The sequence below is a fragment of the Tachyglossus aculeatus genome, chromosome 5 (assembly GCF_015852505.1).
Source record: "Tachyglossus aculeatus isolate mTacAcu1 chromosome 5, mTacAcu1.pri, whole genome shotgun sequence".
Lineage (NCBI taxonomy): Eukaryota > Metazoa > Chordata > Mammalia > Monotremata > Tachyglossidae > Tachyglossus > Tachyglossus aculeatus.
The window spans coordinates 13,486,745-13,509,761 of NC_052070.1; the positions used below are offsets into that span (position 1 = coordinate 13,486,745).

Genomic DNA, 23,017 nt, shown 5'->3' on the forward strand with positions numbered 1-23,017 from the left:
GGTGAGGTAACCGAGGCACCGAGAAGCTACGTGACTTGCCCAAGGTCACACAGCAGACAAGTGACGGAGGCGGGCTAAGAACCCACGACCTCTGACCCCCAAGTCCGTGCTCTTGCCACTAGGCCATGATGCTTCTCTAAGATAGAAGCTATTATAGGATGAAGATGGTGTCAAGGTGGGAAGATGGAAGGGGGCAAGTGTTTTGGTAAGGTGTGAAGGAATAGGGTCGGAGGCCCAGGTGGAGAGGGTGGATTTTGAGAGAAGGCGCGAGATCTCCTCTTGAGATACTTCTGGGAACGATGGGAGCATCGAAGAATGGGAAGGAGCGGGGAGAGACTAGAGAAGAGAATGGGAGATTTTACAGAGATGTCTCCAGTTGGTTTCAATTTCCTCAATAAGGTATGTGGCCAGGTAAAAATAAATAATAATGATGGCATTTATTAAGCACTTACTATGTGCAAAGCACTGTTCTAAGTGCTGGGGAGGTTACAAGGTGATCAGGTTGTCCCACGGGGGGCTCACAGTCTTCATCCACTTTGCAGATGAGATAACTGAGGCCCAGAGAAGTTCAGTGACTTGCCCAAAGTCACACAGCTGACAAGTGGCAGAGTCGGGATTCAAACCCATGACCTCTGACTCCAAAGCCCGTGCTCTTTCCACTGAATCATGTGGGCCGGGGGGAGAGGGAGAGGACAGGGAGTTTGAAGAGTGAGCTGAACATCTGAAAAAACTGGTTGGGGCAATGGGCATGGGATGAAGAAATAATATTGCAGCGTGGAGGGGAGATGTTTGTTAAGGACATCAATCAATCGTATTTATTGAGCTCTTACTGTGTGCAGAGCACTCTACTAAGCGCTTGAGAAGTACAAGTTGGCACCATATAGAGACAGTCCCTACCCAACAGTGGGCTCACAGTCTAAAAGGGGACATACTATGTACTAAGCCCTGCACTAAATGCTGGGATAAAATATGAGATAATCAAGTCAGCGCAGTCTCGTTCGCACACAGCACTCACAGTCTAAGGGGGAGGGGGAGTGGGTATTGAATCCCCATTTTGCAGATGGTGAAACTGAGGCCCAGAGAAGTGATGTGACTTGTCCAAGGTCACAGAGCAGGCAAGTGGCAGAATCAGGATTAGAACCACGTTAATGCTACTACAGTAATAGAAGCACTTATCCTATCCCTCCTCTATTACTGTATCAGCCTCCTCTCTGACCTTCCTGCCTCTTGTCTCTCCCCACTCCAGTCCATACTTCACTCTGCTGCCTGGATTATTTTTCTACAAAAATATTCAGGACCTGTTTCCCCACTCTTAAAGAAACTCCAGTGGTTGCCCATCCACCTCTGCATCACACAAACATTCCTCAGCATTGGCTTCAAAGCACTCATTTACCTTGCCCCAAAGCACCTGAGTTCTGACATTGAATCGCTCTCTTCATCTGAAAACTCTGATACTGAATAAGAAATCCCTTCAGTTCACTTTCTACTTCTCTCACGATTCTCCTATTACAACCCAGCCTGTACACTTCACTCCTCTAATGCTCACCTTCTCACTTTACCTCGATCTTGTCTATCTCACTGCTGGCATCAGGCAGAAACTCCTCACCCTGGGCTTCAAGGCTGTCCATCACTTTGCCCCCTCTTACCTCACCTCCCTTCTGTCCTTCTCCAGCCCAGCCCGCACCCTCTGCTCCTCTGCCGCTAATCTCCTCACCGTACCTCGTTCTCGCCTGTCCCGCCATCGACCCCCTGCCCACGTCATCCCCCAGGCCTGGAATGCCCTCCCTCTGCCCATCTGCCAAGCTAGCTCTCTTCCTCCCTTCAAGGCCCTACTGAGAGCTCACCTCCTCCAGGAGGCCTTCCCAGACTGAGCCCCTTCCTTCCTCTCCCCCTCGCCCCCCTCTCCATCCCCCCATCTTACCTCCTTCCCTTCCCCACAGCACCTGTGTATATGTTTGTACATATTTATTACTCTATTTATTTATCTTACTTGTACATATCTATTCTATTTATTTTATTTTGTTAGTGTGTTTGGTTTTGTTCTCTGTCTCCCCCTTCTAGACTGTGAGCCCGCTGTTGGGTAGGGACTGTCTCTATGTGTTGCCGACTTGTACTTCCCAAGCGCTTAGTACAGTGCTCTGCACACAGTAAGCTCTCAATAAATACAATTGATTGATTGATTGATTCTCGCCCAATCCTGCCTCTGACCTGGAATACCCTCTCTCTTCACATCTGACAGACGAAAGCCTTCGAAGCCTTATTGCAAGCACATTTCCTCCAAAAGGCCTTCCCTGATTAAGCCCTCATTTCCTATTTTTCCACTCCCTTCTGCATCACCTTGACTTGCTTCCTTTAATAATAATAATAATAATAATAATAGCATTTATTAAGCACTAACTGTGTGCAAAGCACTGTTCTAAGCACTGGGGAGGTTACAAAGTGATCAGGTTGTCCCATTGGGGGCTCACAGTCTTCATCCCCATTTCCTCACCACCCTCTACCCCAGCCCAAAAGAACTTATGTACATAGCCATAATTAATTTATTTATATTCAAGTCAGTCTCCCTCTCTAAACTGTTAGCTAGTTACAGGCAGGGAATGTGACTGTTATATTTTTAATAATAATAATAATAATGGTACTTGTTAAGCGCTTACTATGTGCAAAGCACTGTTCTAAGTGCTGGGGGGGATACAAGGTAATCAGGTTGTCCCACATGGGGCTCACCATCTTAATCCCCATTTTACAGATGAGGTAACTGAGGCCCAGAGAAGTGAAGTGACTTGCCCAAGATCACACAGCAGACATGTGGCAGAGCTGGAATTCAAACCCATGGCCTCTGATTCCCAAGCCCGGGCTCTTTCCACTGAGCCACACTGCTTCTCTTCTCTCTGTGTTGCATTCTCCCAAGCCCTTAGTACAGTGCCCTGCACACAGTAAGCACTCAATAAATATGATTGATTGATAGTAATAATAATTCTTATGGTATTTGTTAAGCACTTACTGTGTGCCTGGCACTGTACTAAACGCTGGGATGGATACAAGCAAATCCAGTAGGACACAGTCCTTGTCCCACACGGAGCTCACAATCTTAATCCCCATTTAACAGATGAAGTAACTGAGGCACAGAGAAGTGAAGTGACTTGTCCAAGATCACACAGCAGGCAAGATTAGAACACACAACCTGTCTCAGTTCTCTCTGGTGGGATTTCTAGAATACTGAAAGAGGTTCTTGAGGAGTGGGGAAACATGGCCTGAACGTTTCTGTGGAAAAATGATCCGGGCAGCAGAGTGGAGTAGGGACTGGAGTGGGGAGAGACAGGAGACAGGGAGATCAGTGAGGAGGTGACACAGTAATCAAGAACGGAAAGGATAAGTGTTTGGATGAACGAGGTAGCAGTTTGAATGGAGAGGAAAGGACAGATTTTAGCAATTTTGTAAAGGTTGAACCGACAGGATTTAGTGATAGACACCAATTCTACTGTATTGCATGCTTCTGAACGTTTAATACAGCACTCTGCAAACAGTAAGCACTCAAGCAATACCATTGCTTGATAAAGTACATTGGACTCACCTCTGATTTAACTGGGAACTGTTGATAGAATTTTGAATGGGAGAATCAGGGATTTCAGTTTTCTAGCCATCCTGCTGGAGAGAACTGAGACAAACCAATTCTGTTGTATTGTACTATCCTGAGGGCTTAATATGGGGCTCTGCATAAGGTAAGCACTCAGTAAAAACCACTGATTGATTGACTGATTGATTGATAATGAAATAGAGGCCAGGCCAGCAGAACCTCAAATAATAATAATAATAATAATAATAATAATAATAATAATAATAATAATGGCATTTATTAAGCACTTACTATGTGCAAAGCAGCGTGGCTCAGTGGAAAGAGCACGGGCTTTGGAGTAAGAGGTTATGGTTCGAATCCCGACTCCACCACATGTCTGCTGTGTGACCTTGGGCAAGTCACTTAACTTCTCTGAGCCTCAGTTACCTCATCTGTAAAATGGGGATTAAGGCTGTGAGCCCCACGTGGGAAAACTTGATCACCCTGTGTTCCCCCCCGCAGCGCTTAGAACAGTGCTCTGCACATAGTAAGTGCTTAACAAATGCCATCATTAAAGCACTGTTCAGGTTACAAAGTGATCAGGTTGTCCCATGGGGGGCTCACAGTCTTAATCCCCATTTTCCAGATGAGGTAACTGAGGCCCAGAGAAGTGATGTGACTTGCCCAAAGTCACACAGCTGACAACTGACAGAGCAGGGATTTGAACCCATGACCTCTGACTCCAAAGCCCGGGCTCTTTCCACTGAGCCACACTGCTTCATGTGGCAAAGCAGTGGACACTGGGGGACTGCTAGGGAAGACAGGCCAAGGTTGGCTGTCAGGAATAAGATATGTGGTGAATATCTCATTCATTCATTCAATCGTATTTATTGAGTGCTTACTGTGTGCAGAGCACTGTACTAAGCGCTTGGGAAGTACAGAAAAGAGGGGGTGGAATGTAGGTGAGGAATCTACACCCTGTAGATAAGAAATGCAACAGCAAGGGGCAGTCTTTATAGCCACACAATCCAGAAGAAATCGGCAGTCATGCTTTTGTTTTGTTAGCCAGCCCACACTACTTAAAACATCTCCCCATCAACAGCATTTTCTTCAGAACCAAAGGAGAAATAGAATGGTGATGTTTAAGCGCTTCCTATGTTCCACAGACTGTACTAGCCCTGGTATAGATACAAGACCATTCATTCATTCAATCGTATTTATTGAGCGCTTACTGTGTGCAGAACACTGGACTAAGCACTTGGGAAGTACAAGTTGGCAACATATTCATTCATTCATCCATTCAATTGTATTTATTAAGTGCTTACTGTGTGCAGAGCACTGTACTAAGCACTTGGGAAGTACAAGTTGGCTATAGATAGAGACGGTCCCTACCCAACAGCGGGCCCACAGTCTAGAAGGGGGAGACAGACTACAAAACAAATTAACAAAATAAAATAAATAGAATAAATATATACAAGTAAAATAAATAGAGTAATAAACATGTATAAACATATATACAGGTCTATCAGGTTAGACCACACCACTGCCCAACAAGGGGTTCCCAGTCTACACTGGAGGAAGAATAGGTACGGAATCCCCATTGTACAGATGAGGAAACTGTGGCCCAGAGAAGGTAAATGACTTGCCTAAGATCACGCAGGAGGTCAATGGCAGAACCAGTATTAGAATCCAGGTCATTCATTCATTCATTCAATCGTATTTATTCATCAATCGTATTTATTGAGCGCTTACTGTGTGCAGAGCACTGTACTAAGTGCTTGGGAAGCACACGTTGGCAACGTATAGAGATGGTCCCTACCCAATAGTGGGCTCACAGTCTAGAAGGTCCTTTGATTCCCAGGCCCATGCTCTTCCCACTAATCATGCTTACACACAAACACACACACACACACGACACACACACACACACACATGACACATCCACACCTCTCCCATCTCCCACTCCCTCTTACTTTTTTTCCTTTTCCAGCTCAGGCTAGAGTATTACCCCCCAAATTAAGCATATCTGTATGCGACCCATGTGTTCTGTGTCAAGAACGCACCACATGTGTTCAGTGAGATAAAATAGCTTTCTTACATTCTGAATCTCCCAATGGGCTGTAGAAGTTCAGAATTTCATTGTGGATGCTCTGTTTAAAAATAGATGGGATCCCATTTATTTCCTGAAATATTCTTTAGAGGTTAAGGACATAGGTCTTCAATGCCATGTTTTCTGTTTGTATTATAAAAGGATAAGGAAGCTAATGTAATGAAAACTAATGATCAGTGCTATCAATCAAGCAATCAATGGCATTTATTGAGCACTTGCTGTATTCAGAGCATGTTCTAAACACACGAGTTGGTAGATACAAGACCTGCCCACAGGAGTTTACAGTCTAGATGTACAGCTTGGCTCTTCTAGGATTCAGAAGGTCATGGGTTCTAGTCCCGGCTCCGCCACTTGTCTGCTGTGTGCTCTTGGGCAAGTCACTTCAATTCTCCTTGCCCTCATCTGTAAAATGGGATCAAGACGGAGCTCCATGGGGGTCAGAGTCTCTGTCCCACCTGACAACCTTGTAACCACCCCAGCACTTAATACAGTGTCCGGCATGTAGTATGCGCTTTAACAATAGCCATAAAAAATGGCAAATCTGATGTCAGCTGATTAACAAGACCGGCATCTTCAATATCATTGAGATGCAGGCACGGACTACAAATATCTTTCAACTTGTCTTTCCATGTGACTGAGCGCACTCATGAAATGTGAGGAATGTCTTTTTAATTTCCTGAAGGACCGTCCAAGGATTAGAATTGTTTTTATGTTATTTGTTAAGTGCTTTAGTACGTGCCAGACACTGAACTAAGTGCTTGAAATGGTTCACTACCAATTTCAAGACTTTCCCTTCCTTTAAGCTCATGCATTCATTCATTCAGTCTTATTTATTGAGCGTTTACTGTGCGCAGAGCACTGTACTAAGCACTTGGGAAGTACAAGTTGGCAACATACAGAGATGGTCCCTACCCAACAGTGGGCTCACAGTCTAGAAGGGGGAGACAGACTACAAAACAAAACATATTAACAAAATAAAATAAATATGTACAAATAAAATAAATAGAGTAATAAATACGTACAAACATATATACATATATACAGGTATATACAGCTCACTGCAAGGACAACGCATTTTAAAATGAGACAGATTTTCTCATTGATCATTACTTTACAGACCTTCTTAATAGTATTTGGAACCAACTTGCCAATAAAAAAGAAGAGGCTAATCTTATTTTTAAACCCACTGTGTCAGGATCCCACACGGCCTAGATTGAGAGTGATGGTGGCTGAATTGGAAATAAAATGTGATTATGTCAACATTAGAAATGTAGGTTCGATAGATATTCTGATGGTTTTAGAAATTATAAGTGTTTTAACGTCAGTACTCTGATCTCAGTAGGAGCTTCGATGACAAAGAATTTGATGTATAAGAAAGCTGAAAATGATTCATTCCAACTGAAGGTAGTTCTCTTAGAATGGCAACAGTCATCTTCATAAATATGCTGTAGAAACATTTTTGTTTCTATTATTTTCAATCTTTTTAAAGGGAAGCAGGATTCCATAGGTCTGCAAAAATTGGCAATAGATCGTTTTCATCCCACAGTTTTACACAGGTTTCGCTGGTAGGAGACACATTGGCTGATAGAAAGATTAGTTCTTTTCCCTCCCTTGTCTGAGGCTCCAGGCTCTCAGGTTAATCTGACATTAGCTGAACCTTGGAAAAAAACCCCAAAACTTTATTCCTTCAGGAGAAATGTAGGGAACTCATGGCTCGGGCCATAGTCTCTATTGATTGCTCTTCTTCTCACTTCTATTTGTTTCCTTTGGCCTCCTCTATTGCACAGAATTCACAGGAAGCCAGAGAGGAAAGAGGAGAGTCACCATCCACCAGCTGATTTTTTTTTATGGTATTTGTTCATTCGGTCAATCGTGTTTATTGAGCGCTTACTGTGTGCAGAGCACTGTACTAAGTGCTCGGGAAGTACAAGTTGTACAAGTACAAGTAGAGAAGCAGCATGGCTCAGTGGCAAAGAGCACGGGCTTTGGAGTCAGAGGTCATGGGTTCAAATCCCGGCTCCGCCTATTAGCTGTGTGACTTTGGGCAAGTCACTTAACTTCTCTGGGCCTCAGTTACCTCATCTGGAAAATGGGGATGAAGACTGTGAGCCCCCCGTGGGACAACCTGATCATCTTGTAACCTCCCCAGTGCTTAGAACAGTGCTTTGCACATAGTAAGCGCTTAATAAATGTCATCATTATTATTATTATTGCAAGTTGGCATTATGCTCTCGCTATGCATCAAACACCGTTCTAAGTGCTGGGGTAGATGCTAGTGAATGAGGTTGGACACAGTCCCCGTCCTGCATGGGATTCACAGCTTAAGTAGGAGGGGGAGAACAGGAGAACCGAGGCACAGAGAGGATAACCTCCAGTGGTTGTCCATCCATTTCTGCATCAAACAGCAATTCCTCACCATCGGCTTAATGACACTCTCCTCCATTACCTCACCAATCTCCTACTACAACCCAACTCACATACTCCTCTCCTCTAATGCCAACCTACTCTCTGTACCTTGATCTCATCATTCCCTCCCTGGACGCCTTGACCATGGCCTGTCTCTGCCCTGGGACTTCCTTTCCCTTCACATCCGAAATTCGACCACTCTCGCCACCTTGAAATACCCTCTAAAAAGTATGGTGGATAGAGCATGGGACTGGGAGCCAGAAGGTCCTGGGTTCTAATCCCGGCTCTACCACTTGTCCGCTGCGTGACCTTGGGCAAATCACTTCTCACCTGTAAACTAATAATAATATAATAATGGCATTTATTAAGTGCTTACTATGTGCAAAGCACTGTTCTAAGTACTGGAGAGGTTACAAGGTGATCAGGTTGGCCCACATGGGGCTCACAGTCTTCATCCCCATTTTACAGATGAGGGAACTGAGGCACAGAGAAGTTAAGTGACTTGCCCAAAGTCACACAGCTGACAATTGGTGGAGCTGGGATTTGAACCTATGACCTCTGACTCCAAAGCCCGGGCTCTTTCCACTGAGCCACGCTGCTTCTCTGAGCATAAAATGAGGGATGAGACTGCAAGCCCCCCGTGGGACAGGGACTGTGTCCGATGTGATTTGCTTGTATCCACCCCAGCGCTTACTACGGTGCCTGGCACATAGTAAATGCTTAACAAATACCACAATTTAAAATCACATCTCCAAGAGGCCTTTCCACACATCCTCATTTTCCCTATCTGACCTCTCCTCACCACCAACTATGCACTTGGCTGCACCCAGCATGGCTCAGAGGAAAGAGCACAGGCTTGGGAATCAGAGCTCGTGAGTTCAAATCCCGGCTCTGCCACTTGTCAGCTGTGTGACTTTGGGCAAGTCACTAAACTTCTCTGGTCCTCAGTTACCTCACCTGCAAAATGGGGATGAAGACTGTGAGCCCCGCGTGGGACAACCTGATCACCTTGTATCCTTCCCCTTTTAGACTGTGAGCCCACTGCTTGGTAGGGACTGTCTCTATATGTTGCCAAGTTGTACTTCCCAAGCACTTAGTATAGTGCTCTGCACACAGTAAGTGCTCAATAAATACGATTGATTGATTGATTGATTGATTAGAATGGTGCTTTGCACATAGTAAGTGCTTAACATCCAGGTACTCACCCTAATCAATCAATTATATTTTTTGAGTGCTTACTATGTGCTCAGCACTGTACTAAGCACTTGGAGGAGTACTGCTCAACAGAATTAGCAGAGCCATTCCTTGCCCACAATGAGCTTACAGTCTAGAGGGGAGATAGACATTGATATGAATAAATAATCTCTTTATAATATATAGTACATTAGCATATAACCCCACAGACCTTATATGTGTCCTATGCCATTTTTTTAATGTCTGTTTCTCGCTGAAGTCTCCTTGTGAACAGAGATCAAGTCTACCAATTCTACCGTATTGTACCTACCCAAGTGTTTAATACAATGCTCTTCACATGGAAGACTCTCAAGGGATACCATGGAGTGATTGATTGACCTGAAAAGAGCAGAGCTGAATTTGGGCCTCTACGAAGCAAGTCTGGTGGGCCTGGGATATTCACGAAGACCCTTGTCCGGCAGATTTTATGTTGTCACACTCGAAGCTAAGATAAAGGACCTGGAAACTGTGTCAGAATATGTTTCCAACCCACAAGGATAGACTGTCTACTCAAGAGACCACCAACATGATTGAGAGTTATGTTGAAAGATTTGGGAAGCAGTGTAGCCTAGCGGATAGAGCATGGACTTGGGATTCAGAAGGACCTGGATTTTATTCCCAGCTCCACCACTTGTCTGCTGTGTGACTTTGGGCAAGTCAGTTAACTTCTCTAGGCCTCAGTTACTTCATCAGTAAAATGGGGAGTGAGACAGTGAGCCCCACATGGCACAGGGACTGTGTACAACCCAACTGGAGAAGCAGCGTGGCTTAGTGGAACGGGCACAGGCTTGGGAGTCAGAGGTCATGGGTTCTAATCCCGGCTCCATCACTTATCACCTGAGTGACTTCGGGCAAGTCACTTATTTATTTATTTATTTTACTTGTACATATCTATTCTATTTATTTTATTTTGTTAGTATGTTTGGTTTTGTTCTCTGTCTCCCCCTTTTAGACTGTGAGCCCACTGTTGGGTAGGGACTGTCTCTATATGTTGCCAACTTGTACTTCCCAAGTGCTTAGTACAGTGCTCTGCACATAGTAAGTGCTCAATAAATACGATTGATGATGATGATAAGCCCCATATGGGACAACTTGTTTCCCTTGTATCTACCCCAGTGCTTAGAACAGTGCTTGGCACATAGTAAGCACTTAACAAATACCATAATAATAATAATTATTATTATTAATTACATTGTATCCACTCCAGTGAATCAGTACAGTGCCTGGCACATAATAAGAACTTAACAAAATACAATAAATATGATTGAATGAAAATATCTTTAAAAATACCAACAACCCTCCCCCACTTCTCATATTAAATATCATCCAGGACTACAGAGGAGGTGAGGAAATGCCAGTTGACTGTATTTTCTCCTCCTCCAGGATTACATGGACCAGATGTAATAATAATTATGGTATTTTTAAGCAGCTGTTATGTGCCAAGCGCACAATTCTAAGCACTGGGGTAAGTACAAGATAATCAAATCAGAGACAGTCCTTGTTCCACATGGAGAGGGAGAACTACCATTTAATCTTCTTTTTATTGAAATGGAAACTGAATCAATCCATCAATCATATTTATTGAGGGCCAACTGTGTACAGAGGACTGTACCAAGCGCAATTCTAAGCACTGGGGTAAGTACAAGATAATCAAATCAGACACAGTCCCTGTTCCACACGGAGAAGGAGAACTACCATTTAATCACTCAATCGTATTTATTGAGCGCTTACTATGTGCAGAGCACTGTACTAAGCGCTTGGGAAGTACAAATTGGCATCACATAGAGACAGTCCCTACCCAACAGTGGGCTCACAGTCTAAAAGGGGGAGACAGAGAACAAAACCAAACATACTAACAAAATAAAATAATCTTCTTTTTATTGAAATGGAAACTGAATCAATCCATCAATCATATTTATTGAGGGCCAAATGTATGCAGAGGACTGTACTAAGCACTTGAGAAAGTACACTATAACAGAGTTGACAGATACATTTCCTGTCCACAACGAGTTTATAGTTTAGGAAAAGCTTATAGTTTAGAGCTTAGAGAAGTTAAATGACTTGGCCAAGGTCACACAGCAGGAACAGAATGGGCACTTTTTTTAGGGAAGAATGGTCCTGGGAGTCCGTAGACCCAAGTTCTAATTCCAGCTCTGCCACTTGCCTGCTGTGTGACATTGGACAAGTCATTTAACTTCTTTGTGCCTCAGTGTTCTTATCTATAAAATGGGGATTCAATGCCTTCTCTCTCCTCTACATAGTCAGTGAGCCCCATGTGTGTTAGGAATTGTGTCTGACCTGATTAATTTGCATCTGCCCCAGTGCTTAGAGCAGGGCTTAAAGGTGCTTGCTTAGTAACTGCCTAACAAATATCACAAAAAACCCAACTCTCCTCTCAGCTTCATTAATTTCTGCCCCAAACTAGAGATGTCCCTGACCTTCACGCTGAATAAAAATGGGAGGACTTGGACTTTTAAACAAGTACAAACCAAGTAGACTTCATAGAAGACAATCAGGTTGGACACTGTCCCTGTCCCACACGTGGCTCACCGTCTTAATACCTATTTTACAGATGAGGCAACTGAGGCACAAAGAAGTTCGGTGACTTGCCCAAGATGACACAGCACACCAGTGGTGGTGCTGGGATTTGAGTCCTCTGGCTCCCAGGCCCAAGCTCTTTTCGTTCATTCATTCATTCAATCGTATTTTATTGAGCACCTACTGTGTGCAGAGCACTGTACTAAGAGCTTGGGAAGTACAAGTTGGCAACATATAGAGACGGTCCCTACCCAACAGCGGGCTCACAGTCTAGAAGGGGGAGGCAGAGAACAAAACAAAACATATTAACAAAATAAAATAAATAGAATAAATATGTACAAATGAAATAGAGTAATAAATACATACAAACATATATACATATATCCAGGTGCTGTGGGGAGGGGAAGGAGGTAAGGCAGGGGGATGGGGAGGGGGAGAGGAAGGAGGGGGCTCAGTCTGGGAAGGCTTCCTGGAGGAGGTGAGCTCTCAGTAGGGCTTTGAAGGGAGGAAGAGAGCTAGCTCTTTCCACTAGGCCACACTGCATCTCAGAGATGGTCCTTCCAGCCACTTCCTGGGTTTTCCCCTGAATAGGGCCTCACATGGAGACAGAGAGGAGGACACATTGAGCTCTGCCTACACAGAGACAAAAGACACAGTGTGCAATCTTCTGGTAGTCCTCACTGTACACGGTGGCTGCCTCCTTTCTATCCGCTTCAGCCCACTGCAGGCTACACCCGCCTCTATTGCTGTGCACTGTGGTAAATACTACTTGAGGCGATTGCATTCTCTGACAAATTGCCCACATGCAGAGGAGAGTCAAATATTTCCCTCCTTCTTTTCCCCAGGATATGAGCGGTGGGGTGTAGGATGGAGGTGGGCAGGTTGGAGGGAAGGGAGAGAAGGTCAGCTGCCACGATCTATTAATTTATCAATTCCTCCTAATGCTTTATGTTTGAATAGTAAGTTTAAACATGACTCCTTTGTTCCAGTAACAAAAACATAATAGTAACCTTCATTAGAAATTCTTGCTCGGCAAGATTCAACTGACAGTTTCCTTTTACTTTGGGAAATGAGTCTGCACCTTAGAAAGCCTTTTTTTTTTTTTTTTGCTTCTACGGAACATGCTGGTAGAGCTTTCTAATGCTTTCAACTTCTTCAGACTGAACAAAGGAGTCATAACTTATAACATGTCATTTTCCTGATGCTAAAGACAGACGGCAATGAAGTAAAATGCTCCACTTTTCCCATTTACCCATCAGTCAGTGGTAGTTACTGAGTTCGGAACGTGTGCTGAGCACTGTTCTAAGTGCTTGGGTGAGTACAATGTCACACAGTTGGTAGATGCATTCCCCGCCCTAATCCTGGCTTTTAATAATAATAATAATGAAATTTGTTAAGCGCTTATTATGTGCAAAGCACTGTTCTAAGCTCTGGGGAGGATACAAGGTGATCAGGTTGTCCCACGTGGGGCTCACAATCTTCATGCCCATTTTACAGATGAGGTAACTGAAGCACAGAGAAGTTAAGTGACTTGCCCAAAGTCACACAGCTGACATTTGGCAGAGCTGGGATTTGAACCCGTGACCTCTGACTCCCAAGCCCTTGCTCTTTCCACTGAGCTGTGCTGCTTTTGTCTGCTGTGTGACCTTGGGGAAGTCACTTCACTTCTCTGAACCTCAGTTACCTTCTCTGTAAAATGAGCATTGAGACTGTGAGCCCCATTTAGGACATGGATTGTGTCCAACTTGATTAGTTGGCATCTCCCCCTTTTAGACTGTGAGCCCACTGTTGGGTAGGGACTGTCTCTATATGTTGCCAATTTGTACTTCCCAAGCGCTTAGTACAGTGCTGTGCACATAGTAAGCGCTCAATAAATACGATTGATGATGATGATTATATACCCAGGATTTAGTACAGTGCCTGACACACACTATGTGCTTAATAAATGCCATTTAAAAAAAGGGAGCGTACAGTCTAGAATCTCATGACTACTTATCCCATGGTAATGGATTCAGCCCTTTCAGAGTCAGTGATTTAGGATGGAGAAAGGAGAGACCCCATTTACATTTCTAACTCTGCTCAGGTTAACAGTGGTTTTCAAAGAAGGAAACCACAGGAGTGAATTAACTGTATCAGTTAGGAGATGATGTGGAGATTGGCTAATGTCTGCCTGCCACTCAGAGCTACTCAGAGAATAAGTTAATATCATTACAGCACACATATTCTTCTTACTTAGACTGTGAGCTCCATGTGGACAGGGACCGTGCCTGATATGATTATCTTGTAACTTCCCCAGCATTTAGTACAGTGCTTTGCAAATAGTAAGTACATAAAATACCATTTTTATTATTACTGCTAGCATTGTTATTAGAATCTCACATATTTCCCCTCAAATCCTGTCTTCACTTTGGCTTTTCCATCACTGTAGACAGCACTACCATCCTCCCTGTTTCACAGACCCATAATGTTGGTGTTATCCTGTGCCCATCTCTCTCATTCCACCCACAGATTCAATCTGTCACCAAATCCGACTGGATCAACCTTCATTCACTCAGTTCAATCCGACCATATTTATTGAGTGCTTACTGCGTGCAGAGCACTGTATTAAGCCCTCGGGAGAGTACAATATAACATTTAACAGACACATACCCTGCCCACTACGAGCTTACAGATGAGGGGACCTTCACAACCTTCCATAAAATCCATCCTCTCCAAACAAACTGCTACCATGTTGTACCGAGCACTTATCCTATCCCACCTTGATTACTGCATCGGCCTCCATGCTGACCTCACTGCCTTCTGTTTCTCCCCACTTCAGTCAATCATTTTTCTATAAATCCACTGAGTCCGCATCCCCCTGCTCCTCAAGAACTTCCAGTGGTAGCCCATCCACCTCCGCATCAGACAGAAACTCCTTACCATCGGCTTTAAAGCAGTCAATCACCTTGCACCCTCGGAACTAACCTCCCCGATTTCCTCCTACAACTCAACCTGCACACTTTACTCCTATAAAGCCAACATATTCACTGAATCTTGCCATCAACCCTTCGCCCATGACCTGCCTCTGGCCTGGAACTCCCTCCCCTGTCCATATCTGACAGACGTTGTCTCCCCCACCTTCAAAACCTTATCAGAAATGCATCTTCTCCAAGAGACCTTTCCTCCTAAGCCTTCATTTTCCTCTCCTCCCACTCCCTTCTGTGGCAACCCGAACTAGGATTTTCAACCTTTATTCACCCCTCACTCAGCCTCATAGCAATTATGTCTACATCTGTAATTTAATCTATTTATTCATATTAATATTTATCTTCCCATCTAGACAAAGTTCGTTGTGGGCAGGAAGTGCATCTATCAACTATTATATTGTACTCTCCCAAGTACTTATTACAGTGCTCTGCAAACAGTAAGCACTCAATAAATACAATTGATGGGTTAACTGTAGGATCCTGCAAGGGTTTCTCTAAAAAGCACTTAAATGTAATTGTTCCCTTGCAAATGTTGTCAGGGATTGTACCTTGATTGCAATTATTTCACCGTGAACCTCCCCCCTTGTCCTGTTGGAGGTCCCTCCCCGTTCATATCCGACAGACCATCACTCTCCCCCCAAGTCACATCTCTCCCAGAGGCATTTAATAATAATAATAATAATAATAATAATAATAATAATAATAGTACTTGTTAAGTGCTTACTGTGTGGCAAGCACTGTTCTAAGCACTGGGGTAGATACAAGGAAATCAGGTTGTTCCACTTGGGGCTCACAGTCTTAATCCCCATTTTACAGATGAGGTAACTGAAGCACAGAGAAGTTAAATGACTTGCCCAAAGTCACACAGCCTACAAGTGACAGACTGTCTACAAGTGGTAGACTGTGAGCCCACTGTTGGGTAGGGACCGTCTCTATATGTTGCCAACTTGTACTTCCCAAGTGCTTAGTACAGTGCTCTGCACACAGTAAGCGCTCAATAAATATGATTGAATGAATGAAGTGGCAAAGCCGGGATTAGAGCCCCACGACCTCTGACTCCCAAGCCTGTGCTCTTTCTATTAAGCCACTCTTCACCATCTAAATTCTCCTTTCCCCTATTTCCACTCCCTTCCACATCTCCCTTGCACTTGGATATCTATTCTTTACACACCTGATAGTCACCCCACTCAAAGCCTCACAGCACTTAGGTCCCATAATTTAATGTCTGTCTCCCCATCTAGACTGTAAACTCTTTGTGAGCAGGGAATCCGTCTACCAACTCTGTTGTACTCTCCCAAGCACTCAGTATGGTGCTCTGTGGCCAGTAACCTCTCAAAATATACTCTTGATTGAGTGATTATTTGGTTGTTTAATCAATCATTCATTCATTCATTCAATTGTATTTACCGAGCACTCACTGTATAGTAATAAGCGCTTGGAAGAGCACAATATAACAATAAAAAGACACATTCCTTTCCCACAGTGAGCTCACAATCTAGAGGGGGAGACAGATATTAATCTACATACATAAGTAAATAAATAAATAAATAAATAAATACAGAGATATATACTTAAGTGCTATGGGGCTGGGAGGGGAGATGAATGAAGGGAGCAAGTCAGGGTGATGCAGAAGGGAGTGGGAGAAGAGGAGAGAAGGCTTAACCAGGGAAGGGTTTTGGGGGAGATGGGCCAAAAATGAGGCTTTGAAGCTGGGGAGAGAAACTGTCTATCTGATATGAGGATAGAGGGTATCCCAGGCCAGAGGCAGAATGAAGGTGAGAGCTCGGCAACGGGATGGACAAGATCGACGTTCGGTTCCCATGCACTTAGTACAGTGCTCTGCACACAGTAAAACACTCAATAAATACGATTGAATAAATGAATTAATCTGTGTAGTGCTTTCTATGTGCAGAGAGCACTGTATTGTACACTTGAGTACAGAGAAGCAGCGTGGTGTAGTGGATAGAGCACGGCCCTGGGAGTCAGAAGGTCATGGGTTCTAATTCTAGCTCCACCACTTGTCTGCTGTGTGACCTTGGGCAAACCACTTAACTTCTCTGTGTCTCAGTTACCTCATCTATAAAATGGGGATTAAGACTGTGAGCCCCACGTGGGACAACCTGCTTACCTGGTATCTATCTCAGCACTTAGAAGAGTGCTTGGCACATACTAGTGTTTAACAAATACCATAATTATTATTATTAGTCTCTGTGCTTCAGTTTCCTCAACTATAAAATGTGGAGTAAATATTCTGTTCTCCCTCCTACTTAGACAGTGAGCCCTGTAAAGGACAGGGACTGTGTCTGACCTAATTACTGATTGATTGATAGATACCAATCCCAGAGCTTAGAACAGTGTTTGACACATATTAAGTGCATAGCAAGTACCATAAAATACAGTAATCATGGTTAAGTTTGGAGGCGGGGGCATATAACCCCTCAGTTGCGTGGGTCTCTTCTTTGGACCCACTTTTTGGTCACTTCTTTGGAGTGTCAACAGATGAACATTGGATCAATAATGAAATGGATCATGTCTAACAACTCTATTTTACTGTACGCTCCCAAACGCGAGCAGCATGGCCTAATAGATAGAGCACAAGGCTCGGATTCAGAGGACCTGGGTTCCCATCCCTATTCTACCACTTGTCTGCTGGGTGACCTTGGGCCAGTCAAGTGACTTCTCTGTTCCTCAGTTCCCTCATTTGTAAAATGGGGATTTAGACGGTGAGCCCCATGTGGAATAATAATAATAATAATGGTATTTGTCAAGCACTTACTATGTGCCAGGCACTGTACTAAGTGCTGGGGTGGATACAAGCCAATTGAGTCAGACACAGTCCCTGTCCCACAAAGTGCTCCCAGTCTTCATCTCCACTGTGTAGATGAGGTAACTGAGGCCCAGAGAAGTGAAGTGACTAGCTCAAGACCACACAGCAGACAAGTGGCAGAGCCAGAATTAGAACCCAGGTCCTTCTGATTCACAGGCCAGGACTCTATCTACTATGCCATGCTGATCCTCTTCTACAGAATTAGTTTCTATCTACCCCAGCACTTAGTACAGTGCTTGGCACTTAGTAAGCGCTTAACAATTGCCATTTAGAAAAAGCTCTTGGTACAGTGCTCTGCTCACACAGTAAGTGCTCAATAAAAATCACTGATTGTTTGAACCGGCAATTTCAGCCACCATCAAATATCAGTTGGAGCAGATAGTTGTCTGCCAGGAGGCACGTTATTCCACTGCTTCCCTGCCTCTATGAAGCCCCACCAACCGACCCGCCTCTTTGGCCATTAGTAGTTTTATCCTAGTCGGAGGTAAATCCCGAAAGACTTCCCTCATCTCCTCCCCCTATTTTCCCTCCCTCCTGTGTCACCTACGCAACATGGCCTAATGGAAAGAGCACGGGATAGTAATGATAAAAATAAAAATAACAATAATAATGATTGTGGCATTTGTAAGCACCTACTATGTACCAGGCACTGAGCTAAGCACTGTTATAGACACAAGGTAATTGGGTTGGACACATTCCCTGTCCCACATGGGCTCACAGTCTTCATCCTGATTTTACAGATGAGATAAATGAGATCCACAGAAGTGAAGTGACTAGCTCAGGATCACACAGCAGACAAGTGAGCCCACTGCTGGGTAGGGACCGTCTCTATATGTTGCCAACTTGTGCTTCCCAAGCGCTTAGTACAGTGCTCTGCACACAGTAAGCGCTCAATAAATATTGAATGAATGAATTAATGTTTATGTCTTTATTTATTCATTTATATTAATGTCTGTTTCCCCCTCTAGCCTGTGAGCTCATTTTGGGCAGGGATTGTGTTTGATAATAATAATAATATTATTTATGGTATTTCTTAAGCGCTTACTATGTGCAAAGCACTGTTCTAAGCACTGGGGAGGTTACAAGGTGATCAGGTTGTCACAAAAGGGGCTCACAGTCTTAATCCCCATTTTACAGATGAGGTAACTGGGGCATCTCAGTTAAGTGACAGAGAAAGTTAAGTGAGTTGCCCAAAGTCCAGCTGACAATTGGTGGAGCCGGGATTTGAACCCATGACCTCTGACTCCAAAGCCTGTGCTCTTTCCACTGAACTACGCTGCTGTAATACTGTACTCTTCCAAATGTTTAGTACAGTGTTTTTCACACAGTAAACACTTAATGAACATGCATAGTAATAATAATAATAATGATGAGATATACTCCCTGCCCCAAAGGCGCACAGTAAGCACTCGATAAATGCGATTGACTCCCCAAATGACCCAAGGAAATTCCAACCTATTACTACGTTATTGCCCAGGACTCTAAGAATACAGGCCAAAGAGCGATTGAGGGTGTGGGGGCGATGGTTCGGAGGGTCTAGGTAGGGGTTGTCTTGGGAGATGGAGCTGCTTTGCCCAGTTTTTCCTCCATCACCCACTCGAACAAAGTGGCTGATATCTGCTCATCTGTGGCACCCACCTCTATCCCAATGTGTCTGTGGGACATGTCTGGAAGGCCCGTCAACTTTCCATCCTGGTCCAACAGGCCGAGCCGACCGCTCAGGGCATTGCAGACAAACCAGTCCTGCAGGACGGACTCGCAAATGGGAAACATCCTGCTTTGCCTTCCGTTCCCCCTCCCTCGTCTTCCACGGGCCCACGCCGGTTCTCGGGAGGCAGAGCCCGACGGAAAGACCAGGCCCGCTCTCTTCAGCCCTTCGGACCGGCCTCCTCCTCGCCGAGCAACGTCTGGAGACGCGATGGAGGTCAGCGCCAACGTTCGCTCGCCTACTTAGCTGCTGGTCCCTGCCAAGCTTACAGTGGACGGCTCAACCCATCGGTTCCGATGGTGTGGAAACTGAGGGTTCAGAAACAACAGAAAAATACACCCGTTTATTGCCGGTCCTGGAAAATGAAGTATGGAGGAGGTGGGTGGCCCGCGGGGGTGGGGATGGAAGGATGGAGGGAGAAGGGGGGAAAATAAAAAGGACGCGGTGATGAAGGGGAAAATTAACCAAAGGGTGAAAGGAAAGCTTGAGAATGTTTGAAGCTATTACTGAGGAAGACAAACCCGGAAAGGTCACGGCACTGAACGACTACTTTTAAACTTCCCTGGACTTTTTCTTCTGACATAAACCAGCTCCCCTGTCATATCGCTTCTGGAAATACAGCGACATTTCAAATCCCCCAAATTCCAGGCACTGTTTCTAAGCCGCTTTCCCCTTCCTACTCTCCTGTGGCCAAACAAACTCTGTACTGGGGAAGCAGAACATTTAAATTCCGCCCCTCATGGATTCAATTTTTTATTTTCAGCTTTAGAGGCTTGCCAGAGCTTCTGTCCCACCCATAGAGAGATAATAAAAGTTATTTTCCCTTCTGTGACGGTCCAACCATAATAAAAACCACAAGCAGGCAAGCATGATTATTGCAAACTACCCTGTATGTTCCAAAGCAGCAGGGGTGTTCTATGAGGTTTGGATACGGGGAAGAATCGTGAATAGCCTTTCACTGCCCCTGCCCAGATTTTTCCCACGAGGGCTCGCTGCTTTGGAATAGACCCCGAAGCAGCTTGTGAGGTCACCTATTTGCGCGTGAATTTGCAGATGCCGATGTTTCAAGTTGAACCTGAAAACACTCACCGGCCACTTTCATTTCGATTTTTCTCTTTTACATAAACAAAACCACATTACAATTTCTTCCCCTGCTGCACTAAACCTTTTTCAGCTTTTGGAAATCCACGCTACGGTGTGATTAAAATAACAAGAGTTCTGCTTCCCCCAGAGTGATTTTTCCCTCAGAACAGAAGCTGCATTAAAAATAGGGAAATCCAACCTCATACTTAGTTCACTTGATCTTTTTTTGAGGCATTAGAGTTATAAAAAAGTCCGTGGTCAAAAGGAACATGTAAAAACTTGACCATGCTGGGGCAGGGAACTTTGAGGGGGGGATTTCCTTTCATTCCAAGACTCAATTAAGAAATATCAAGACAAAACACCACACCTGTCCCCCGCTTACCTGCTGCCTAAATTTTTAACATATATGTCTATTTCTACAGAACAAAACACACCTAATGGAGACCATAGAATGGCTTAGGCAATAGAAGCCTAAGGCTTCCCACACTATAATAACATACAACCCTCCGTTCAGAATGGAAATCAACAGCTAATGTTACCTCCCGTCCCCTAATCAAACATAATACAATTTTTACTCTAGATAATTCAGATCATGCAAAACACATTAAAGAAATAATCAATGCCTCCAAAGGTTCTATCTGTCTTTCCCATGCACTTTATCTCAATTCACTTTATACTGAAGGGGAAGTGAAATATCCCATCAGCCAGGCTACTTTGAAAGGAAAATTTTTTTTAAGCAAATCAAAAAAGCTGGATTTTCCCCTTTATTATGCCTGGGTTCCTAGCCACAGAAACGAAAAGGAATAAAGACAGGACCGTGGGCTATTCCGATTGAGCACACGCATCTGAAATTCTCCCACCTGATGAAACGTGAAATGAGTTCCAGCACATTTAAGAAAAATATGGATGTTGCTCACAATTCAAACAAGACGAGAACCTCCCCCTCTCCCTCAGTCGTTCGGAACTGTGACAAACTTACCTTGGTCGGCGAAACACCCAACAGAACATCTTTACGGAAAAATAAGTTCATTATTCATCTCAGTTTTGATGTGGTATTTTGTCAGCTGGGAGCATTTATGCTTCTCCCTGCGAGTTGCCAATGCAAAGTGGGTGGCTATGGCAATAAACAGAAGGATGGAGTGAGGGGTGGCCCATCATCAACGCGGTTGTCTTGGAACTTTAGCTTCCATTAGTATGCAAATACTTAATGAAATGAAATCATACAACTGGAGAACAATACTTAAATGACTCCTCCGTGAAGATTTTCCAACCCGTGCAATTTAGTCAGCAGTTATAATGCCTCTACCGCATTCTGTCTTAGCAAAATGCCATTGCTAGCTCTTACGAGCTGAGCGTTTTCTGAGGATTCCTGAATATCGATTCATTTAGCAAAACGTAGATGGAACAATACTCTTCTTGCTGAGGTGAAGCGGCAGGGCTTTGTGGAATAGGCTAGAGAGAAAGAGAGAGACTGTCTCGCTTTCCCAACTGACCACAGGCAGGTGGGGGACTCTGGTTGGAAAAAGTAATCACTGAAATCCATCGCTACATTCAAAGATGTTTTTGAACAGTTTGGTGACTAACCATAGGACTCTGCAATTCTGGCAAAGCATCTAAATAGGGAAATATCATTTCAGCAGCTCAGGGGTTAGTATGAAATCCTTTCCTGGCTGTCTGACTTCTGGGCCAAACTCACCTTCTACAACACAACATTTTTCAGATGCTTCACCTGCACCTGAAATACCTTTGCTATTCCAAAGGGAATCGGGTGTCTCTTGGAAACCTCTCGTTTCTTTTCTGTAGTACTCCTCAGAGTTTTTTCTTTTGATCAGATGTCTAGATCGATCTCTCCTGCCCCCAACACCTCCCAGGATTTCAATAGTGGTGTTAATTTTGGTATTTTTTAAACACTGACTATGTAACAGGCACTATTCTAAGTACTGAGGTAGACAATAGGGTCAGACACAGCCCCTCTCCCAGATGGGGCTCCCGATCTAAGAATGGGAGAAAGCAGGCATTGAATCCCCATTTTACAGATGAGGAAAGTGAGGTACAGAGAAGTCAAGTGACTTGCCCAAGGTCACCTAGCAGGCAAGGTGGTGAAGCTGGAAATAGAACCCAGGTCTTCTGGTGCTCAGACCCACTCGATTAATCTCTTTGGCTCAGAACATTTTCGCAAACAGTACTTACTTTAAACCCAGCTCTTTCATGGGTACACAACCACCCAAAGCAAGTACGGACTAGGTCATTTTTACCCAAGCTAAAAAAGACTAAGGAAAAACGTTTTCAGCATAGGCAAGAAGAGATTTTTAAAAATCTCCAAAAGACTATTTCTCTGAAATCAGACCTTCACAATCTCTTCCCCAAAGCAACCAGGTGTCATCAATCGATGGTATTTATTGAGCACTTACTCTCTGCACTCTACTAACCATTAGAGAGAGGACAAGACCACAGAATTAGCAGATACCTTTTCTGCCCATAAAGAGTTTACAACTTTGAGGCATCATTCTGTACCCAGTCCTGAAGCTTCAAACCTAGTTTTAATCTCTTTATTTTCTTGACAGCACCTGCTAGTAAGCATTAACTTTGATGT

General features: G+C 44.1%; 1 protein-coding gene across 6 annotated transcripts in view; it reads right to left on the minus strand.

The window, feature by feature from the left end:
* DLGAP1 (DLG associated protein 1) overlaps window positions 1–23,017 on the minus strand; it is a 1,082,148-nt gene that overhangs the window by 401,307 nt on the left and 657,824 nt on the right. The window contains exons 2-3 of one of the 6 annotated variants that reach the window (XM_038747083.1): window positions 21,404–21,538; window positions 19,272–19,649 (exon numbers count right to left, since the gene is read on the minus strand). The exons of 4 other annotated variants lie outside the window; for them this stretch is intronic. In XM_038747083.1, the coding sequence (XP_038603011.1) occupies window positions 19,272–19,406 (135 nt within the window). In that variant the 5' untranslated portion in view covers window positions 19,407–19,649; window positions 21,404–21,538. Of the gene's footprint in view, window positions 1–19,271; window positions 19,650–21,403; window positions 21,911–23,017 lie in introns of those variants that run through there. One more of the 6 variants, XM_038747082.1, reaches the window with a different exon arrangement.